The 21,116-nt window shown below is 44.6% G+C and overlaps 1 protein-coding gene across 1 annotated transcript in view; it reads left to right on the top strand.

Annotated features, from left to right (window-relative positions):
- The window catches only part of SEMA3C (semaphorin 3C), a 273,491-nt gene that overhangs the window by 163,550 nt on the left and 88,825 nt on the right, over positions 1 to 21,116 (top strand). Inside the window, exon 6 of the mRNA XM_054989345.1 lies at positions 8,724 to 8,814. Coding sequence (XP_054845320.1) covers positions 8,724 to 8,814 — 91 coding nt within the window. The remainder of the gene's footprint in view (positions 1 to 8,723; positions 8,815 to 21,116) is intronic.

Raw genomic sequence — 21,116 nt, 5'->3', positions numbered from 1 at the left:
TGATTGCAGGTGCCAGACTGTCTGGCTTGATGAACAGCAATGAACAAGGCTTGCAATGACCACCTGTTCGTTTAGAATGGGGCCTCACAAACAGCTTGTTCGCGAACAGCTGATTGGGCTGTTTGTGGGTTTTTTTAATTTGTATTGCTGTTCGTTCCCATCTCGGCCAATTCCACACCACCTTAGATCTCGCGTCAGTTTTTCGCCTCTGCCACGCCATTCCCTGATCAGTTCACACGCGTCGTCTTTGAAGTCGCCATTAAATTGTCATTGCGTTGCCCCAGCCTATTGCGCTTTTGTCACCGTTTTTTTTTCTTTTGAGTAAGAACCTCCCCCCTGTTGATTTCAAATCCTCTCCTGACCCGCCTCCAAATTAAGGATCAACTTTCCGCCCCGCCCTTGTCCAACCCTTGTCCAACTCATTATATTGCTTTCATTTTCAGGTACTGCCTAAAACTCTAATAGCACAGTAGTAACTTTGATCGTTAAACCATGAATATTTATTCATTCACGGGTCGGCGAAATCAATTCTCTGGTGATGGACAACACGGAATGTGCTGCCGATCTTTTCGTTGCTCCCAAGTTTGCAAAGAAATTATGAAGCTCAGCTCTGGCATCCTGCTGCAGGGCATCCTTACCGAACCCCCTTTCCCATGGATATTTCACGCTTCACGCTGGCCGTTAATTATCCTGTGGTAATAGGGACAATCTGACCAATGACCATCGAGGGAGGGAACGTGTCTTCATTAAAAAAAGATAATTGCGCGTCGATATATTGTCCTTTTTCCCTTTTTTAAAAAAAAAGAAAAGAAAAACCCAGAACTGGTCGGGTTTTCCCCGCCCCTTATCCCGTCTTTTGAAATGGGGATGTGATCATTGTTTTGCGCGGTAGAGGCGCTGATTAGGGGGATGTGAACATGGTTTTGCGTGAGAGAGCCGCTTTTAGAAGGCTGATGTGGATGACCGAGTGAGAAACGCGCCATAAGGGACTGTGCAATCATTGCACAAGAAAAACGGGAGATAAGGTAATGTGGAATCGGCCCTCTACTCCTTACTCCTCCTTCGTGCACCATCCCCCCTTAACTTCTTCCTCCTCCTCTCCATGCAGTGTCTTCAGTCAGGATAAAGAGGAGGTGGGAAGAAAGATTGTGGCAGGTACTTATTCTTTAGTTTGGCTTGGCAATACAGAGCAAACTGGGTAAAATTTGACCATTGTTCCCAATGGGAAATGCGATTTGGGGCTTTCCAGAGGTCTGGGGGGGGGGGCGGGATTTTATGACCAAATTTTACCAAATTTGCTGGAGATCTACTTCTAACTGTTGTCTAAAGACCCCCCAATTTCATGAAGATTGGAATTTGGGAGGCCATTTTATGGGCCCCCAAAGAAGGTGCTCCCAGCAACCTCCAACCTCTATTATTCCCTATGGGGAAAACTAGGGGAGCTATTTAGGGGGCTGGGGTGGCATTTTGCAAGCTTATCCTAGCTGTCATTGCCACTGTTCAGGGCAGAAACATGGAACATCAGCACAGTTGCCTCAGCAGTAGTGATGTGTTCCCTTCTGGTTCTTCCCCCTCCCCACTGAAGCCCAGCACCATTGATTCCTATAGCTGTGAAAAAGATCTGGACTCATTCTCCCTCAAAATATTCTCTAATGAACCCATATGTAACATCAGCAGAGATGTTTAATTTCTTTGTATTATTGGCTCAAGCATGGCATCAGTTTTCAGTAAAATCTGAGGCTTCAAAAGGAGGCAAAAAGATGCTGGTGTTAAACTGAAAAAATATAGATATGAATCTTTGGCATACTGGAATGGGTCTCGACGTGTCTGTCATTTTTAGGCCCATGCCGATGATCAATTGATTAAATAAACCGCTGCCTCAGACGTCTGGAGTCTGTTAAACACTTGACTGGAGGCTTTGCACTTTCATTATGTTACCATCTAGGCCAACAATAGCAAAGCTGCTTCGAGTATACCCCCCAGCCCCCATGGTACCTATTGCATCTATATGCCTAATTAGCAGAGTGAATTTATTTTTAGCACTCTGCAAGCAAGCCTGTTGAGAAATTACATGGCTTATCTGCAAATGGTACCTTTTCTAATCCCTCTTTCCAACTTGCCATCATTTTTCATAAACAAAGTTTAAAAAAAAGAAAAAGAACCATTGTAATACTAAAGAATTTCCACTGATTTTTCACTAAGCAAAAATCTGCTTAGTGGTGGAGGGTTTGTAGTTTTATTTTGTTACTTTTATGATTATAATTTCTAAGTGCACCACAAGAAAAGCTGTGATATAAATATTCTAATAAATGAATGAATAAACAAATTGATTTCAGATTGATTGGCTTATTTGTCACCTTTTCCCACCACTGTGGGCTCGATAGTTTACATAAAAACACAGAAAACACTTCCTACAGTAAAACCATGCATCATTGTCTCCAATGTACAAATCAGCACTTTAAAACCACAAAATCTTCTTCAAAGACAACATTCTTAAATTAGCAGCACAAAAACAATGAATCAAAGTCTCTTCTAAATAAACATCCTACAGGCTTAGCAAAAAAAAAAAAAGGCTGATCGGGAGGAGAACAGTTCTTACTTTAATTGATAGTACAAAACATCATCCCAAAAGTGATGATGTCACTTCTGAGAAGTGATGTCATTGTGCAGGAGCTAGGAGCACTCCTGTGCTTCGCAGTGAACTGATTTGCCCCAAATCGGCCCTCTGGGAAGTGCAGAAGTGCTCCTGGCCCCTGTGTGATGATGTCACTTCCCAGGGGTAACATCATTGTGCCACCCCAGGAGTGCACCAGGAGGCCGATTCCCCTGCTGTCCCTCCAGGGGGAGGAGCAGAGGGCAGGAGCAGGGGAACTCCTGCCCCTACCAGGGGACCTGGGATCCCTAAGTAGCACCTTAAAGACCAACAAGATTTCCCAGCATATGAGCTTCGCAGTGTCAAGCTCTCTTCCTCAGATGCAAATAGGAATGGATATCCCTGACCCCTTATAACCCAGTCAGAAGGTGGGAGGGGTCTAAGATAGGATGTAGAGGTATAATATGAAATGTAGTTTGCATGATTAGAGTAGGTAAGGAAGATTAGCTAGTGAGAGTAGAAATTTTTGTCCCCATTCAGACCATTTGTAATGTTTTCTGTTTTTAAAGTTTTTAAACCCTTTGACTTTGGAACTTTATCCAGCTCCTCCTTAGTTTACCTTAAACCCAGGGCTTTTTTTCAGGGGGAACGCGGGGGAACGGAGTTCTGGAACCTCTTGAAAATGGTCACATGGCCAGTGGCCCCGCCCCCTGATCTCCAGACAGAGGGGAGTTTAGATTGCCCTACACACCGCTGAGCGGCGCGGAGGGCAATCTCAACTCCCCTCTGAATGGAGATCAGGGGGCGGGGCCACCAGCCATGTGACCGTTTTCTCCGAGGGCAACCCACTGAGTTCCACCACCTCTTTTCCCAGAAAAAAAGCCCTGCTTAAACCTATACCACTGGAAAATCAAAAAAAGTCCAGTAGCACTTTTAAGACCTCTGGAAGACTCTAATACCACTGGAAGACTCTAGTCACCTATACTCTTTTTATTTCCACTCGCACAAAGCTTTGGGTGTTCTTTACTTTACCCAGGCTTTTACCTTAAGAACCTTTGTGTTTGTGTGTCTTACGTATTGCTGACTCCTCAAAAGGTTTTTACTGCCACCAAAGTACTTTGCCTTAGGCCTTTTCAGTTTAACTTGTAGGAAGGATTGTTATAGATGGCAGTTCAACAGAATGATCAGTGGGTGGGGGGAGTTGTGAGGAAGAAAAGGATCTTTCTTGCTGAAACAAAGGCAGAGATTATTTATAAGAGCATAAGCATGATGATTTTGATAAGCGTAGTAGTTTCAGAATAGTTCTTACACTCGGTGGTACAGCTACGGGCCAAGACTCCATTTATCCATCCAACCCCACTCCTTCTCTCCTCAGAGACCTGCATTTAAATCTACAGTAACAGATATTTAGAAATCCCACATTAACAAGCAGAAATCAAATCCAAATTAAAAACATTACCTGCCAAAAATTGCACCATTGTTCTGAATTTGTATTCATCAATCTTGTATTATATTCTTCCCTTGAAGTTTCTCTGAAGACTGCCACTCTTAGGTCAACCATGGAATGTCTTAGAAGATTAAAATGTTCTTTCACTGGTTTTGAGTGTTGTGATTTTCAATGTCAGATTTACGTCCATTTATTCTGTGTCTGTCCAGTGTTGTGAGTGGAAGGGCACTGTGGGCTCTTGATGGTGTCTGTAATGTTGGAAGACGAGCAAGTGGATGAAGCTGAGATGGCATGGCTGGTGTTGTTAGGTCCAGTGATTGTGCTGTTAGGGTAAATAGGGGAACAAAGTTGGCATCTTGGTTTATTGCAGGCCCTGATCCCAGAGTCTGTGTCTGTGTTAGGGTTGTGAGTGAGGAGTTGTTTGAGGTTGGGGGGCTGTCTGTGGGCAAGAAAAGGTTTGCTTCTCTCAATGCCTGTGTGAGAGAAGTATCATTGCCCAGCATAGGTTGCAGGTTATTAATGATGTGTTGAACTGTTTTGAGCTATGATCACCAATGGTGTTGTTTCGTTTGAGCCTATCTTGTAGCAGGTTGTCCCTTGGAATCGTTCTGGCTTTCTTGATCTGTTTCCTTACTATTTCAGGTTGCACTCTTGAACATCAGGTAGTGATCTTAAACAACAAGTACCAAGAGCTGATCTTGGCTCCCGGCCTCCAAGAATAGGGTTTTCACCATGAAGGACTGACAGCTGGTAGAATTATGTCTGCTTGCCCATGATGTTTTTCCACATGAGCATCTGGGGTTATGGCTATTACTAATCAGAATAATGAACACAGCATGTCCATTTTGCCCCCTCCTTTCCCATCCCGTCAGCACTAGAGACACCCAACTGTGCACAACAGCTGGTGGAGAAGCTGGGCTGTGTAGCTGCTGACACACTGTAGCTCCTTGTCATGCCAGGGAAGACTGGCAGGGGACCACCACTCCTCCGGGGAGCTTTCTCTCCTCTTAATCAGAAAGAAGCCCATATCTTCTTTGTGTGGAAATCTAGTATCCCAGGCACAATGAGCATAACTAAAAAGAAGATGTCAAGGGCATTGGAACTGATGTAAACAAAGATGACTAAATAAAGCAGGCTCAGAAAGACGGGTGAGCACCTACCTCTGGCATCTGGGTGTACTGCTGACTTTTTAGAGCAAGCTGGCAACTGGAACAGAGCCACTGGAATTCTCTCCTGCTCTGCTTGGTACCCATTTCCCCTCTTCTTTTCGTATTCTTGCAGGGTTTTTTCCCATTTGTTTTCTGAACCTGCCCCAATGGCAGCTGTTTTGTGATTGGCACTGCCCCCATGGCAGCCTCCAGCTATAAATAGTAAGGTTACCAACCTCAAGGTGGTGGCTATGTTACCCTAAATAGGGGTGTCTCATTGAGAGTTGGGGGAATTAGCATACAAGGAGAAGCAGAGAGAGGGTATAACTAGCCAGGATCTCCACCAGTGTATCAGGATTGTTCCCTTAGAGAACTCTCTGAAAGTACCAGGCGGGTGTTCTTAAAGCAGCAGCAAAAACAAACACACATATGCACAGAACTAACTAGAAACAGGGAGGAAAACAGAGAGAGATTTAGGGTCAGATGATATTATCAGTCTACCAGTGCTTCATACCAAGAAGGCTCAAACACGTGCCTGAGTGTGTGCATAGGGTCTGAAGAACACACACACACTGAGCACATGACAGAATGATCCAATTATACTGTGGAACATACCCTGGGGCAGGATCATGTCTTCTGCCCAAAAACCATACCATAATGGCTGCCTCTGGAGGTGAAACAATAAAATGGGGAAAGCTTGATTATACCTTCCTGGGTGTGTAAAGCGTTTTATGACCCACAATTAATGGAAGGGAATAGTTATCAGGTCCCTGAATAACTCTGATTAGGAAGGGAGAAGGGAGGGAAAATTGGCAGGGTGTGGGTGAGATTAGTTTAAGAACTCCTGGAAGACCTCTTTTGTCCTTACACAACTCCAGGGTGTGGGGCTACTAGCCAGTCCTGCCTCATGACTCATGTTCCAGCAATTTCCCCTTCCAGCTGGATCGGGAACTTTTTAAAAAGTCAAGTGTACACTGTACATGGATTGTACATGTGTTCACTGTAACTTGTGAGCAGGGCTAGAGTGTGTGACTGGGGCAAGGTCAGCCAGCAAGATTTATGGCAGAATGAGGATAGCACCCAGGACAAACTGGCCAGTCCCTTCAACTAAGAATTAATGGACATAATTCTGACATCAGGAACCAAAACATTCAAAAACCAGTGGGGGAACATTTTAACCTTCCAGGACATTCAGTTGCTGACCTAAAAGTAGCAGTTCCCCTACAGAGGAATTTCAAAGGGAGATTAAAAAGAGAGACGGCTGAATTGCCACTGACCTGACCAATTACCGCCCTCTCGACCCTCCTGTTTCTGGGTAAGGTGATTGAATGTGCAGTGGTGGAACAGCTGCAGAGGTCCCTGAAGGATACCTCGGCCCTAGATCCCTTCCAGTCCAGCTTCCACTTGGGACATGGGACAGACACTGCTGGTTGCCCTCACAGATGTCTTTGCTGGCACCTGGATCGGGGTGGATCGACGTTACTGATATTACTGGATCTTTCAGCAGTGTTTGATAAGGTCGATTACGATCTTCTGACCCACCACATCACCAATGTGGGGGTTCAAGGGATGGCCTTGCAGTGGCTTGTCTCTTTCCTCCACATTTGGAGACAGAGGGTGTCGCTAGGGGAGAAGCTGTCATCCCGCAAACTGGCAGTATGCGGTGTCCCGCAGGGGACAATACTCTCCCCTTTATTATTTAATATCTACATGCACCCCCTCACCCAGTTGGTGTGAAGTTTTGGACGTGGGTGTCACCAATATGTGGATGACATCCAGTTGTATCCGCTGAAGGACGGCCAGCCCGGCTTGGCCCCAGAAGTCCTAGAGCATGCTTTTGAGGCTGTAACTGGATGGTTGAAGCAGAGTCAGCTGAAGTTGAATCCTATGAAGACAGTTCCTGTACTTGAGCCATGGGTGTGTAGCTTCAGGACTTCGGCTCCTGACCCTCAATGGGGCACTGCTTATGCCAGTTCTGAAGGTTAGGAGCCTGGGGGTGATCCTGGATGCCTCCCTGAAAATGGAGGCACAGGTCGCAGCGGTTGCCAGATCCTCTTTTTTTCATCTTCGATGGACCAGGCAGGTTGTCCCTTACCTCTTGACCCGTGACTAACTACAGTGATCCAGGCAATGGTCACCTCTAGCCTGGATTACTGTAACGTGCGCTATGCAGGGCTTCCATTGAGCCTGGTCTGGAGATTACAGCTGGTTCAAAATACAGCAGCGTGTGTCATTGTGAGAGTGCCAAGCGGAACGCATATAACATCTATACTGCGCCAGCTGCATTGACTGCCAGTGGAGTACCGAATCAGATTCAAGGTTTTGGTACAAACCTATAAAGCCCTATGCAGATTGGGACCAGCGTATCTGCAGGACCGCCTCTCCCCATACGTGCCACAGAGGATGCTTTGATCAGGAGATAAGCAACTACTGGTGGTTCCTGGCCCCAGGGAGGCCTGCCTGATCTCAACCAGAGCCAGGGCTTTTTCAGTCCTGGCTCCAACCTGGTAGAAATCTCTGTCTAGTGAGATCAGGGCCCAGCAGAATCTGCTATCTTTCTGCCGAGCCTGTAAGACAGAGATGCTCTGCCAGGCATATGATTGAGGTTGGGCTAGGCCTCTGCCAGCCTGGATAGAGGAGAAGAGAAGATCTAAGTCTTCCCTATTAGAGTTCTCCACCATTTAGCTTCCAAATTGGTGAATTGATTGCTCCAGTTGACGAACAGGTTGCTACTGTCGTGTATATTAGTTTATATACTGTATTGTTATGATGTTGTTGATTTTAAACTGTTTTTATGATGTAAGTATATGAAATGTTTTATCTGATGTAATCCACCTTGGGTCTGCTTGCAGGGAGGGTGGAATAAAAGTCTTAAATAAATAATAACAAAGCTCAAGACTATGCATCTACCTGGACTGAATCAAGACAAAGGCTTCCTGTCTCATTACCAATGCTAATTTTTCCACACCTACTACCCATCTGCATACCTCACCCTATTCAGTCTTGCCTGCCATTGTCATTCATTGGCTATTATCATTCGGCTTCTGCAATTACTCCACTCTCCAAGACATAAGGATAAATGGACTCACATTCTAGCTGTATCTGAAGAAGTGAGCTGTAGCTCACGAAAGCTCATACCCTGCCACAAATGTTGTTAATCTTTTAGGTGCTACTGGACTCTTGCTCTTTTCCACTGCTACAGACAGACTAACACAGCTAGAGCCCATCTTGATCTATCCCTTAACCTAGCATGGCATTCTGCCTCCTAAGTCACACTGTCTCTTCTAGTGATAGATTTTTTCAATTATTTTATTGTGCTTATTGATGTATTTTTATGTACCTTCATAATCAAAACTCAGTAATAGAAAAACAAAACTGGAGCTGAACTGGAAAGCACATGCACGATGAAGGATTCCTGTTTTAGGGAAAGAGGAAAACTCCCTGAAATTTTTGACATAAAGCATCATCCAAACCGAGCATGTTAAAATTAATTTCAAGGCGTTTTTACAAATCACATGTTATTTTTGTGTTCCAGGAGCAGGTTTTCAAAATCGATTCCAAATGTGAATCTGGAAAAGGACGTTGCTCTTTCAACCCAAACGTGAACACTGTCTCCGTTATGATCAGTAAGTGGAAACAACCAGGATTTCGGAATGCTTAAATCATTAGGTGTGAAGAGTGAAATGATAGGGTGTTGTAAACAAATTGAGCCAGAGGGCAAGAGAAGAAAACTGGGAAAAATGATCTGTCAGTGACTATTTACTTCTGGTGAATCCTGCCGCCCTTGAGGGGATGGCACTCCAGGGTCCTTCCAGCAATAGGCTATTATTCTTGGCTTAAATTCAGGTCAAAGAGATGCAAAGTTCAGAAAACATGATAAAAATCTTTCCGAAGCCCTGTTGAGGCAGGTAGAGTGTAGGCCTCAGGTGTCTTTGATGGAAGCTTAAACAGTTTTTAGGTTAGTTTTTTTTTTTCAGAGTAAATATGTGGAACTTTTATATTTTTATTTTAAAACATTCTGTTCACATTGATGAAGTAAAATGGGATTTGATAAGTTGCAGTACTTGCTGAGTGCTGTTCTTAAGGTCTGTGTTTAGTGGGAAAAAAGCAACGAAAAGGACGAAAGTGCAACCCCGTGCAGAGCTGCGCCAGTCTAACGCCCCTTCTGCACTCCAGGCTGAAACCAGGGCAACGGGCTTGGCCACGTTCCCTCCGCATCTCCTCCATATAATGGTGGTGTGATGCTGTTTTATTTATTCTGCTCCATACTCCAATAAATCAGAATTGAAGAGTGCTGGTGCTGTCGTCACCAACAGCGTCATTGGTGGTGTCACGGTGCCAGTCCTTAATTATTTTCTTTTTTACTTTTTGCACAAGCTAAATTGATGTAACACTGGAACGCCGCAGAGGTATTGCTGTTCCTGGAATTTCTCCCTCTCAGCACCCTCTTTGTTAATCTGACTGGCTGATCCAGGCTCTGTTCTTCTCCCTATACAATATTCCAACCTTTACAAACACAGAAAAATGAAAGCTATGGAGAATCCTGCACCTCTTCCACGGTTGCAAACGATCAGTGTATCAATCCAGTGCTGGATTTCGAAAAAAATGATAAAAGAGGAGGAGGGAGAGAGAGACAAGAAGGGGAGTGATGGAAAGGAGGGAAGAGGGAGTGGCTGGATAGATGAAAGTGGCCAATCACAAAGAAGTGGGCTGGCAGGGGGCAGGAGAGGGGCAGAAGTGGGCTGAACACTAAAAGACAGCATAAAGATTATGCACAGGGGGAAGCGCTGTTTGGAAAACTGCTTTTAAAAAATGTCAGGGGAAAAGTGGTCCCAGAAAACCCAGGGAAAACCTGCAAAAAACCTGGACCCACTACTAATGGTACAAAATAGAGTGTGGAGGGTTGAAAATAAATCGGTGCACTTTAGGGAATAAACCAATGAAATTAACTGGAGCAGAAGGGTTTAGGTCTGTTGATTTCAGTAGATTTAAACTGGAGTGACTCCACACTGGATTGCTGTGTAAGTGGGAGGAGGATTTGGGAATGGAATGGACTGTGAGCAACAACTTCTTTAAGTGATTCTCTTGGGAAAGTTCATTATAAGATTTTAAACAGATGGTATTTAACACCTGTGCAAATTCAGCACATATGTAAAAAGGTCATTGGAAATGTAACTAATAGGACATAAGGTCATTGGAAAAGATTTTTTGGGAAATGCTCTTTAAGCATTAATGGTGACTATGTAAATACATACAAGAATTTTGACTATAAGTAGAGCAGATGAAACCGATTACAGCTCACGATCTTCCCCTATTTCCAAACTTTGTTTTGTTGAATGATGTTCAGAAAGATGCGCAATTTTATACTTAACTGATCTTTTAATGTGTTTGTTAATGAAAGATAGGTATAGCTCAATACTAGAGTTGCCATCACCAGGCTGGCTACCAGTGGGAGACTTACCCAAGTTGGTGGGGCCCTTGTCAGCAGTATAATGACATCTTCGGCGATGCACTGACGTAACATCTTCTGGGTGAATGGAAAGTGACGTCAGCACATCAGGACACTGCCCGTCATCCCCCCCTTTCCCCACCATTTTTCTCTCGCCACTTATCTGAGAGTGTCTCTACACGAGACATCTCACATGAGAATGCTAACAAAGTGTAGGGAGACACACTGTTAGCCAGGAAGCATAGTTTAAAGGGCAGAGCCAAAGGCTCTATCAGTTTCACCTCTCTACATGAAGGTGGTTTAAAAAGACAGAGGTGGCAGAGATCACTCCACAGAGGGTTTGTTAATTTCATCTTCACCTCCCCAAAGGGAAGGTGAAATTTACAGAACCTTTGGCTCTCAGCTATCATTGCGTCTTCCTACTCTTGAGCATTCTTATGTAAGATGTTATCAGCATGCCAACCATTGGTGTGCGGTGTCCTGCAGGGGGCGTTACTCTCACCTTTGTTGTTCAATATTTATATATGCCCTCTCACCCAGCTGGCATGGAGTTTCGGATTGGGTTGCCAACAGTATGCAGATGACACCCAGTTGTATCTGTTGATGGACAGATGGCCTGGCTCTGTTCCCGATGCCCTAATTAGAGCGTTGGGGGCCATGTATGGATGGGTAAAGCAGAGCAGACTGAAGTTGAATCCCACGAAGACGAAGGTCCTGTACTTGGGCCGTGGGGGAGTAGATGTGGGGATTCAGCTCCCAGCCTTTGACGGGGCACCATTTGTGCCCATCTCATTGGTCGGGGTCTTGGCTTGATGCTGGATTCCTCCTTGTCTATGGAGGCCCAGGTTGCAGCAGCTGCCCGTACTGCCCTTTTCTACCTCCGACAGGCCAGGCAGCTTGCCTCCTATCTCTCAACCCATGACCTGATGAGAGTGATCCATGCAATGGTCACCTCCAGATTAGATTACTGTAACTCGCTCCATGCAGGGCTTCCCTTGGGTTTGACCCAGAAATTGCAGCGGGTCCAAAATGCCGCTGCTCGTGTCCCGACAGGAATTTCATTCAGGGCACATGTGACCCCAATTCTGCAGCAGCTACATTGGCTCCCTGTGGAGTTCCAGATCAGGTTCAAGGTTTTGGTCTTGACCTATAAAGCCCTAAGCGGATTGGGACCAGCATACCTGAGGGACTGCCTCTCCCCGTATGTACCCCGGAGAGCCCTTAGATCAGCAGGTTAACACCTACTGGTGGCCCCTGGCCCCTGGGAGGTTCTACTGGCCTTGGCCAGGGCCAGGGAGTTTTCTGTCCTGGCCCCAACCCGGTGGAACTCTCTGTCGGAAGACCCTCCAAGACCTTATATCTTTTTGGCGGGCCTGTAAAACAGAGATGTTCCACCAGGCATATGGTTGGGGCCAGCACTTGCATCCAGCACTTGCATCCATTCTAAGTAGCATCCCTGCCAGTCTTCTGCTAGTGGACTATATTGTCCATCTGCCACCCCTCATACACTGGGAAGTTAGAGTTTACCAGCCCGCACCTCCACCCTCTTTTCCCGTGTGTATGGTGTGCAGGGAAAGGGGAATGGCACCCCATCTGGGATACTGAAATGTAGGTTGTTATGTTGGGATGTGATTTTATTGTTTTACTGTTTTATTTGTTTTACACTGTAATTTATCTGTTGCTGTAACCCGCCCTGAGCCCGCTCGTGGGGAGGGCGGGCTATAAATTTAATCAATCGTGTAGTGGCAGCAGGAAGCCAGAACCTAGCAAGCCTGCTCAATACACACACTCAAGTGATGACAATACTCAAGCTGGGTAATACTCAAGTGGCTACAATTATGCAGTGTGCATTACAAGATTGGGAGAGGGTTCTTCGCAGTTGTAGAATATATCAGTACCTGTATAACTGCAACATTATATAGTGATGTCCCCAAAGTTCAGATTCCTGAACTTTGAAATGCAAATATTGGTGCTTCCTTTACAATTCTCCTCCCATCTAAAGCAAGCATCACAGTCCAAGAATTCATCTGGATTGGCTATCAGTGGCTGCAGGCAGGGGTAGACTGGGAGGGAAATATGGCCCTGAAAAAGGGCCCTGGTCCCACCCTCCAACGGAGGGAGGGAGAGGAACCCCGCCCCATCCCCATCCTTGCCCGTCCAAAGAAGGATGGGATAAAGAGGCAGTCTGCTTCTCGCTTGCCATGGCTGGCCAGGTGCCACCTTTCTGCCACGGGGCTGCTCTGGTCCAGGTGGCGGGAGAGGCCATCAGCTCGTCTGGAAAAGTCCCGCTGGGCCATCATGGCCAGTCTACCCTTGCAGGCAGGTAAGAGGATGGAAGACAATCTTTACCCCGCAGTAGAAATAATATTAAGGAAGGTCTTGCAGAGGAGGTTAAACAGTCCTCCCCTCTAACTAGAATTTAGGAGGCTAAAGATTAAGTTTTAGGGTTAGGGTTTGGAGTTGGGTTACTGCTATTTTCGTGGGCATTTATTTTTATTTGTGATGGTGGCTGATTGATTTTCATTTATGTTTTTGGTCCATGAACTGCCTTTAAGTCTCTTACTGGAGAAAGTGTGATATAATTTTTAAAAAATAATTCTAAAATTTCACTCCCCTCTAATTTCCACTCCTCCCAAATTCCTCTTTTACAAAGAGAACTTTTAAACTTAAATCAAGAATTGAAGGAACAACAGTTTTTTATAAGTTATTTGAGTCTGTCCCTTGCCCTACATCAAAAATTGTAAAAGATCAGTGTTGATGTGATCTTATGGATGGTTATTTTTTATGTAGTGTTTTACTACTGCATACATGTGATCAGGGCTTTTTTTTCGGGGAAAAGAGGTGGTGGAACTCAGTGGGTTGCCCTTGGAGAAAATGGTCACATGGCCGGTGGCCCCACCCCCTGATCTCCAGACAGAGGGGAGTTTAGCTTGCCCTCCGCGCCACCGAGCGGCACAGAGGGCAATCTAAACTCCCCTCTGTCTGGAGATCAGGGGGCGGGGCCACCCGCCATGTGACCATTTTCTCCCAGGGCAACGGAACTCCGTTCCACCACGTTCCAGCTGAAAAAAAGCCCTGCATGTGATTCTGCGCCTCAGTGCAACATCACACATGCACATAGATCCAAGAATTGAAAACTGTGGCCCACTGTACATTCATTGTGCTTTATTCAGAGTAAGGGAATGAAGAACAATGAAGAATTATGAATGCATTGGTTCCACTTCTGAAACAAGACAAGCAAAATCTGGAAGGAAATTCAGATGAGAAGAATTTTGGATTGATCCCCAATCTACCTTTCTTTTCAGTATTTCTGATGTTTACCCATCTTTTACCGTACTCTCCCAAGAGGACAATATATAAAAGGTCTGTGATCTTTCAGAGCCTACCAAAATAGATGTTCACAGGAAAATCTGGATTGTAAACTCAGCTCCTTGCTGATTTCCCAAGCAAGAAATGAAAGGAATCTACTTTGGAATGAAAGGGAGACGAAGGAATAGTGAATCACAACGTGGGTTAGCCGTTGTCTTGAATTTATTAGCTTTGCTCAGTTGGTTTATTTTTTTTCTTTTGCCCTTTGCCTGCTTACAGCCAGCATGTTATTCTCAGGGCTGTGCCAGCCACCCAGCTGGAAACAGCTGCCTACAAATCCACCCTTATTGACACTTAAGCAGCATGTGTTCTTGAGCGTGCTGGCAGCTGCTGCCTTTTCCTATAGTGGCACAGTTCTGTGCTCTTTGCAAGGCAAGGAGGGGAACTTTTGATTGTGAACCTTTGAATCATAATTTTGTGTCTAATCCTGCAGTCACCAAGCAAGCAGCGCAGCACGCCTGCAGTTTTAACCAGAGGGCGATGCAGTTGCTCTCCAGAGCTCTTCCAGGCAGACTTGGGATTTTCTTGAACAAAGGAGAGAAAACAACTGACAGAAGGGTTCAGTTTTTGTACTTTGCAGCAATTGAAAACAAATGGCGGAGACAGTGATTTCAGTGTAGCATGGTCTGGAGTTTTCCCGTTCCCTCCAAAATCAACAGCTGGAGGAGGATCGTTTATTCATCCACCATCCAAAGCTTGCCAGACTAAGGGTGTTTTGTTTTGTTTTTTTTAAGAGGCATTCTATTTAAATTCCTTGGTTTTCTTAGAATTTAAAAAGTGGTAATGTTCTGCATTAAGTACACTCATTGCCATTAAAAAAGTTCAGGTTGTTGGGATGTTTCTTTGCAAGTCAACAAAAAACATTCAGTGACACCCCCAAGCCCAAATTCTGTAAATGTGCTGGGAACAAACTCTATTATGCAAATTGTACTGAAATCTATAGTAACCCAACCCAGTTGCATGTTAACTTTTTTACCAATGCACAAATAAAAACACACATATCCAATGGTCATCTTCTAATCTGCGTGTACATCAGATATTAGCACAACCAAGACGGGAAAGGGAAGAATGCTGGAAAGAGATCTTATGCCTTGCCACAACCCACAGGCTCCGTGTATTACTTTACACAAGATTTAATGCTAGGAATTTGTATTTCAATTAGCTACATTTGTTCAATGTGGCAAGAAATAGTTGGATAAAAACTTATATCCTGGACTTTAGCTGTATAGTGGACAATTTGAGGTTTCTTTTAGTGGGGGTGGATTTTAATATTACATTGACAGTTGCCAAGTTCCTTTCTCAGTCGATTAAGATTAAAACCTATTAAATTACTATATTATACAGATCTATGTATTAATATATTTTCTCTTAATTCTAGTGTGACACTGTTCACAGCTGAATTGGCTGTATGAGCAGTATCATTAAAGTAAAGCAATCCTAAACAGAGTTATATGAAGTTGACTTCAATGGACTTAGAGCTAAACTACAAGAGATGAATTACACGAGGATGCTCACATATGGAGCTTCCCTTTACTCGTCATGGCTTGTAGCCACTGATAGACCTGTCCTCCATGAATGCGTCTAACCTTCTTTTAAAGCTATCCATGCCTGTGGCCATTACTTCATCCACTTTCAGTGAATTTCACAACTTAATTACTTATTGAGTAAAGAAATATTTCCTTTTGTTTATCCTGAATTCACTGCCTGTCAATTTCAGTGGGTGCCCCAGAGTGCTAGTATTATGAGAAAGGGAGAGAAAGTTCTCTCTATCCACTTCTCCACCCCAGGGATAATTTTATAAACCCCTATCATGCCCCCCAGTTCTCTTTTTCTAAACTCCAAAGCCCCAGTTAATGCCACTGCTAACCATGGGCTGCAAATTCACTTCAAACCGTGGTTTTGGCATTCTTGATTATGTTCTTTTCCCCTCCCTGACAACCAAAGCAAACATAATGGTTCTGGGCTTCTTCCTTTTGTCTTCAAAGCATCCTGTGATTTCACAAAAGCAGACATGCCTCAAGTGTATATCACATTAGAAAGAATTCTGAACAATGTGAGTTAGTACACTTGCTAAAGCAAATTGTTCTGGGGAATTTAAGAACGAAGCTAAAAGAATGTAGCGCTGACAATTTCTTTGGGTACCTGATTAGACAAGCAGGCTCTAGGAATGCTTAAGACCAGGAAGCTGGTAGGTGAGGGGCTTAGGAGCAGCATGGTGCCTCTTAAAGAAAGGAGTCTAAACACAGGAACTTGTGAGAACCGTTCACCTGAGTTGTTAAAAGTAATCCTATACAAAGTAACAGGGCCACCTGAAGCAGAATTACACTCTTCTAATCCCATTGACTTCAGTGGAGTTAGGAATGATTCTGCTTAGGACTGCAGTGTAAATGGCAGGATATGATGGGATGTGCGTGTTGGAAAGCTGAATAATACTTGGGTTTTATACAGCACGTCTTGAGCACACAAACCTTTTGCCTATATTATTCCAGTACAGTTAGCAGCCTTATCCCTTATCCCTATTGAAAGGGCAGCTTATGAATATGAAATATCACAAGTCCCTTTCTCATGTGCTTTAAGAACATGGCATTGTCTGGTTAGGCAGAACAAATGTCAACCCCAGCTGGAGTTGGAAAATTACCAGAAGGTGAGTCAGGTTGACTAGCTGCCCCTCCATGTCCCAGAGAAGCACTTAAATAAAACTAAAGAGATCTTCCAGGACCTCATCTCATCAACGCCCTTCTGTACCTTCCTCACCCCTCCTCCCTAATCTGGGCTATTCAGGGACCTGATAACCCCTCCTATCCAGCCATCACAGGTCATCAAGCACCCCTTTTTACTTTACCTATAGTTTCTCCCAGATATGATTAATCAAACCTTTCCCAATGTCTTGTTACACCTTTGGAGAAACCATCAAGCTATTGTTTCAGGGACAGGAGATGTAATTCTGCCCCAGGGTATGTTGTATACTATAATTGGACTGCCCCCAGTCCTATGCTTTGTGTGTGTCCTGGAATCCTTTGCACTCCCTCAGATGCATGTCTGAGCCTCCTTCTTCTTGCCACAAAGTGCTGGTCGCTCAAGCTGCTGCTCTAAGAATGGCCCCTCTATCTCCTGGACTGGTAAATATTACTGCACCCTGAATTTCTCTCCCACTTCTTCCCTGTTTTCCAGTTAGTTCTCTGTGTTTCTGTTGTATGTATTCTGTGCAATTGCTTTTTTACTGCTCCCTTAATAAAAACCATTCCTGTTGAGCACTCGCCTGGTTCTTTCAGAGAGTTCTCTAAGGGTAGGATCCTGGTATACATTGGTTGTTGTGGATTTTCCGGGCTGTATAGCCGTGGTCTTGGCGTTGTAGTTCCTGACGTTTCGCCAGCAGTTGTGGCTGGCATCTTCAGAGGTGTAGCACCAAAAGACAGAGATCTCTCAGTGTCACAATGTGGAAAAGAAGTTGGAAGGTAATTTATATCTACTCAGGAAGGTAGGGTTGGGCTGAGTCATCCTGTAAGAGTTTCCCAGGGTGTGGAATGCTAATGGAGGGAGGCTTCACTGTATCCTGAGGAGGTTCTTTTGCATATGCTTGATATGCTAATCTTCTCTGCAGGGCTATTGTCGGGTATAGAGTATTTTGTTAGCCTGGTGTTTTTCAGGACTGGAAACCATGCTCTATTCATTCTTAAGGTCCCTTCTTTCCTGTTGAAATTGTGCTTATGCTTATGAATTTCAATGGCTTCCCTGTGCAATCTGACAAAGTAGTTGGAAGTGTTGTCCAGTATTTTAGTGTCCTGGAATAGGATCCTGTTTCCTGTTTGAGTTAGGCTATGTTCAGCCACTGCTGATTTTTCCGGATGGCCAAGTTCTTTTATTCCTGTCTGGATGCTACACTGTGTGGTCCCTATGTAAACTTGTCCACAGCTTCAGGGTATGCGGTATACTCCTGCAGAGATGAGGGGGTCTCTACTGTCTTTTGCTGATTGTAGCATCTGTTGTATTTTTCTGGTGGGTCTGAATACTGCTTGAAGGTTGTGCTTTTTCATAAGCTTTCCCATCTGATCAGTGATTCCTTTGATATATGGCAAAACACTTTTCCTATGGGAGACTGTTTGTCCTTGGTTGTTTGATTTATCCTTGGTTTAATTGCTCTTCTGATTTCATTTCTGGAGTAGCCATTTGCTTGAAGTGCGTGGTTTAGATGATTAGTTTCCTCGTTGAGAAAGTGCGGTTCACGTATCCATCTTGCACGGACTACTAATGTTTTTATTATGCCTCTTTTTTGTCAAGGGTGGTGATTGGAGTTTTTGTGTAAGTACTGATCTGTGTGAGTTGGTTTCCTGTAGACCTTGTGACCTAACTGAAAGTTTGCTTTGCGGATGACCAAGGTATCTAGAAATGGAAGTTTCCCCCCAATTTCTTTTTCCATGATAAATTGTATGTTCAGGTGGATATTGTTGAGGTGGTTTAAAAACTCAGCCCAACCCTACCTTCCTGAGTAGATATAAATTACCTGCCAACTTCTTTTCCACACTGTGACACTGAGAGATCTTTATCTTTTGGTGCTACACCTCTGAAGATGCCAGCCACAGCTGCTGGCGAAACGTCAGGAACTACAACACCAAGACCACAGCTATACAGCCCGGAAAATCCACAACAACCATCATTCTCTAGCTGTGAAAGCCTTCAACAATACATCTGGTATACATTGGTGGAGATCCTGCAGTTACCCCTCTCACTGCATCTCCCTGAATGCTAATTCCCCCAACTCACAAGGAGACCCCCCCCCCCCATTTAGGGTAACAGAACTCTTTACAACTTTGTAAGTCAGTCGGTCATATGGTGGATGGGAATACTGAGTCTTCAGCAGTTTCAGCCGTTGACCTGATCCAGATGCTGGTATTTTAGTGTGTCCTGTAAAGCCTGATAAAGATCTTTGACACTTTAGGAATGCATAAATCAATTGCAAATTCAGCCATTCTGCATGATGTGCAGAGCACAAGCAACTATATTGGGGTGAATGTAGGTTTGCTAGTCCCCTTGAGGGCATCCCTTCCCCCAGCGTCTATCCCCTACCATCTCTCACCTGGCTGGTGGGGGGGAAAGTGCAGGAATGGGGCATTGGAGGCAACGTGTGCTACCATGCTCGAGAGCACCCCTTTGTTGTACTCAGTTGTGTCAGGTGCTGATTGAGTAAAAATCCCCCTCCCAATTTAATGTTCAGGGTAGTTTTTTACTCAATTAACCCCCAGCACAATTCATTACTTCCACATTGCACAGGAAATGACATCATTTGGGCGTGATATGGGGCCGCTGTTGAGCAAGATAAGTTTCCCTGTGGTGCAACTGCCCCCCCCCATTACACCCCATCCCCTATTTTCACCCCAAGGGGACCCAGAAACCCAAGACAAGTGGCTCATTGAAGACCACCAGATTCTGCGGTAGACAAAACACTGACACTGACCTTCATAGATCAGGAATAACAGCTCCTTTCTTACCCTCTCCAGAATAAATTCCTTCTTCATTTTCCTGGTTGTCTTTGACATAACATGTAACTAGGGTTAGAAAATCCAGTTCCCTCCTAGTTTGAAGATAAGTAAGATAGGAAATCCACTTAGCATTAACCAAGGTTTGAAGTGGAGGGCCATCTCTGTGTTAGCTTTGTTTCACTTTTGCCTTCACCTGAGTTGTGGCAGGCCTTCCACAAATGCTTGTATGAGGGCAAGTAAACCAGAACTCATCCCAGACAAGCCAGAAATCATGGGTGGGTCTGCTGCTGTGGATCTGGAGGGGTGATCTGCCTGTATTTAATGGGATCACACACTTGTTCAAGAACCAGTCAATTCAGAAACTTCTACTCCTCCAGACTGCAGCAGCTTGCCTTTCACCGGAAGTTAGCAGGTATTAGCAAGAAATGATGGGATTCTGTTGCCAGTAAGGGCAAAGGGAATGGCCCAGTGGATGATCTTCCTCCAGGTTTGCTACAGCAATAGAGTTTGTTGATTTTTATGCTTCCTTTATCCCTGTCCTATATAGTCCAGAAGAGCCTGGTCAGATCTCAGAAGGTAAGCAGAGTCGGCCTTCGCTCGTAGTTGGACGGGAGCCCTCCAATGAAGATCAGAGTTGTTAGGCAGAAGCAGGCCATGGCAAATCCCCTCTGTTAGTCTCTTGCCATGAAAACCTCATCAGAGGCTGCCATAAGTCAACTATGACTTGAGGGCAGGATTTCATCCGTTCATTCATGTTAACTAGTGTTCATTATAATCAGCTTCAATGAGAATTTTATTATTTTGTTTTATTGTAAAATACTCTGTGAGCCTTGTGTCAGAGAATCAAGATGTAAATTTAAATGTATGTAAGTGGTTAGCATCAGTCTGGTTATACTGCCAGCCTAGGGTTAAAGCTAATAAAGTTGGAGGGATTTTTTGCCCGAGAAAGATGTGAGTGTGTGAGCCATCATTGCAGCCAACTTACAGTGACCCTGTAGGGTTTTCAAGGAAAGAGATGTTCAGGTGTGGTTTGCCATTGTCTTCCTTTGCATAGCAACTCTGGCTTTATTTGGTCTCCCATCCAAATACTGACCGGGGCCAGCCCTGCTTAGCTTCTGAGATCTGATGAGATCAGACTACCTGGACCATCCAGAACGAAGAATAGGTAGATTGGCTAACATTATGCAAACTGTGGCTTACAGGTGTTACCATCTGCCCTGGACCCTACTACATTTATGGCTGGGGCAAGCAGTGAATGAGGATTTCTGAACTTCCTAAAACACAGCCCATTCTTCAAGCCCCTGAGCTCCACTCAGTCTCACAGTTAGTGATAAATCTATTGCTGTTTGAACAGTTCAGTTTCAGCATCAGAAGTCTGGTCTAGTACGGGCTCACAATACTGAAGCAAAACACGATCTTTAGTTGCCACCCTGCCCCTACACAACAGGTTTCATCCTGCCCTTGCTGAAAGAGAATCAGGCAGGCAACTTTAAGACCCATCATTATACCGGCTTGCATAATTGGTAGGCATCCAGTTCATGACCTCAGTAGCAACCCAGAAATACCAGAATTTAAGCAGACTTGTAGATGAGCTGGTATTTGTTGTAGCTGGAGGGGACTCTTCAAATCCCAG

Source organism: Eublepharis macularius, chromosome 9 (assembly GCF_028583425.1).
Source record: "Eublepharis macularius isolate TG4126 chromosome 9, MPM_Emac_v1.0, whole genome shotgun sequence".
Taxonomy (NCBI): domain Eukaryota; kingdom Metazoa; phylum Chordata; class Lepidosauria; order Squamata; family Eublepharidae; genus Eublepharis; species Eublepharis macularius.
Note: the sequence above shows the minus strand (reverse complement) of the source record. Positions and strands in the feature narration are given on the sequence as shown.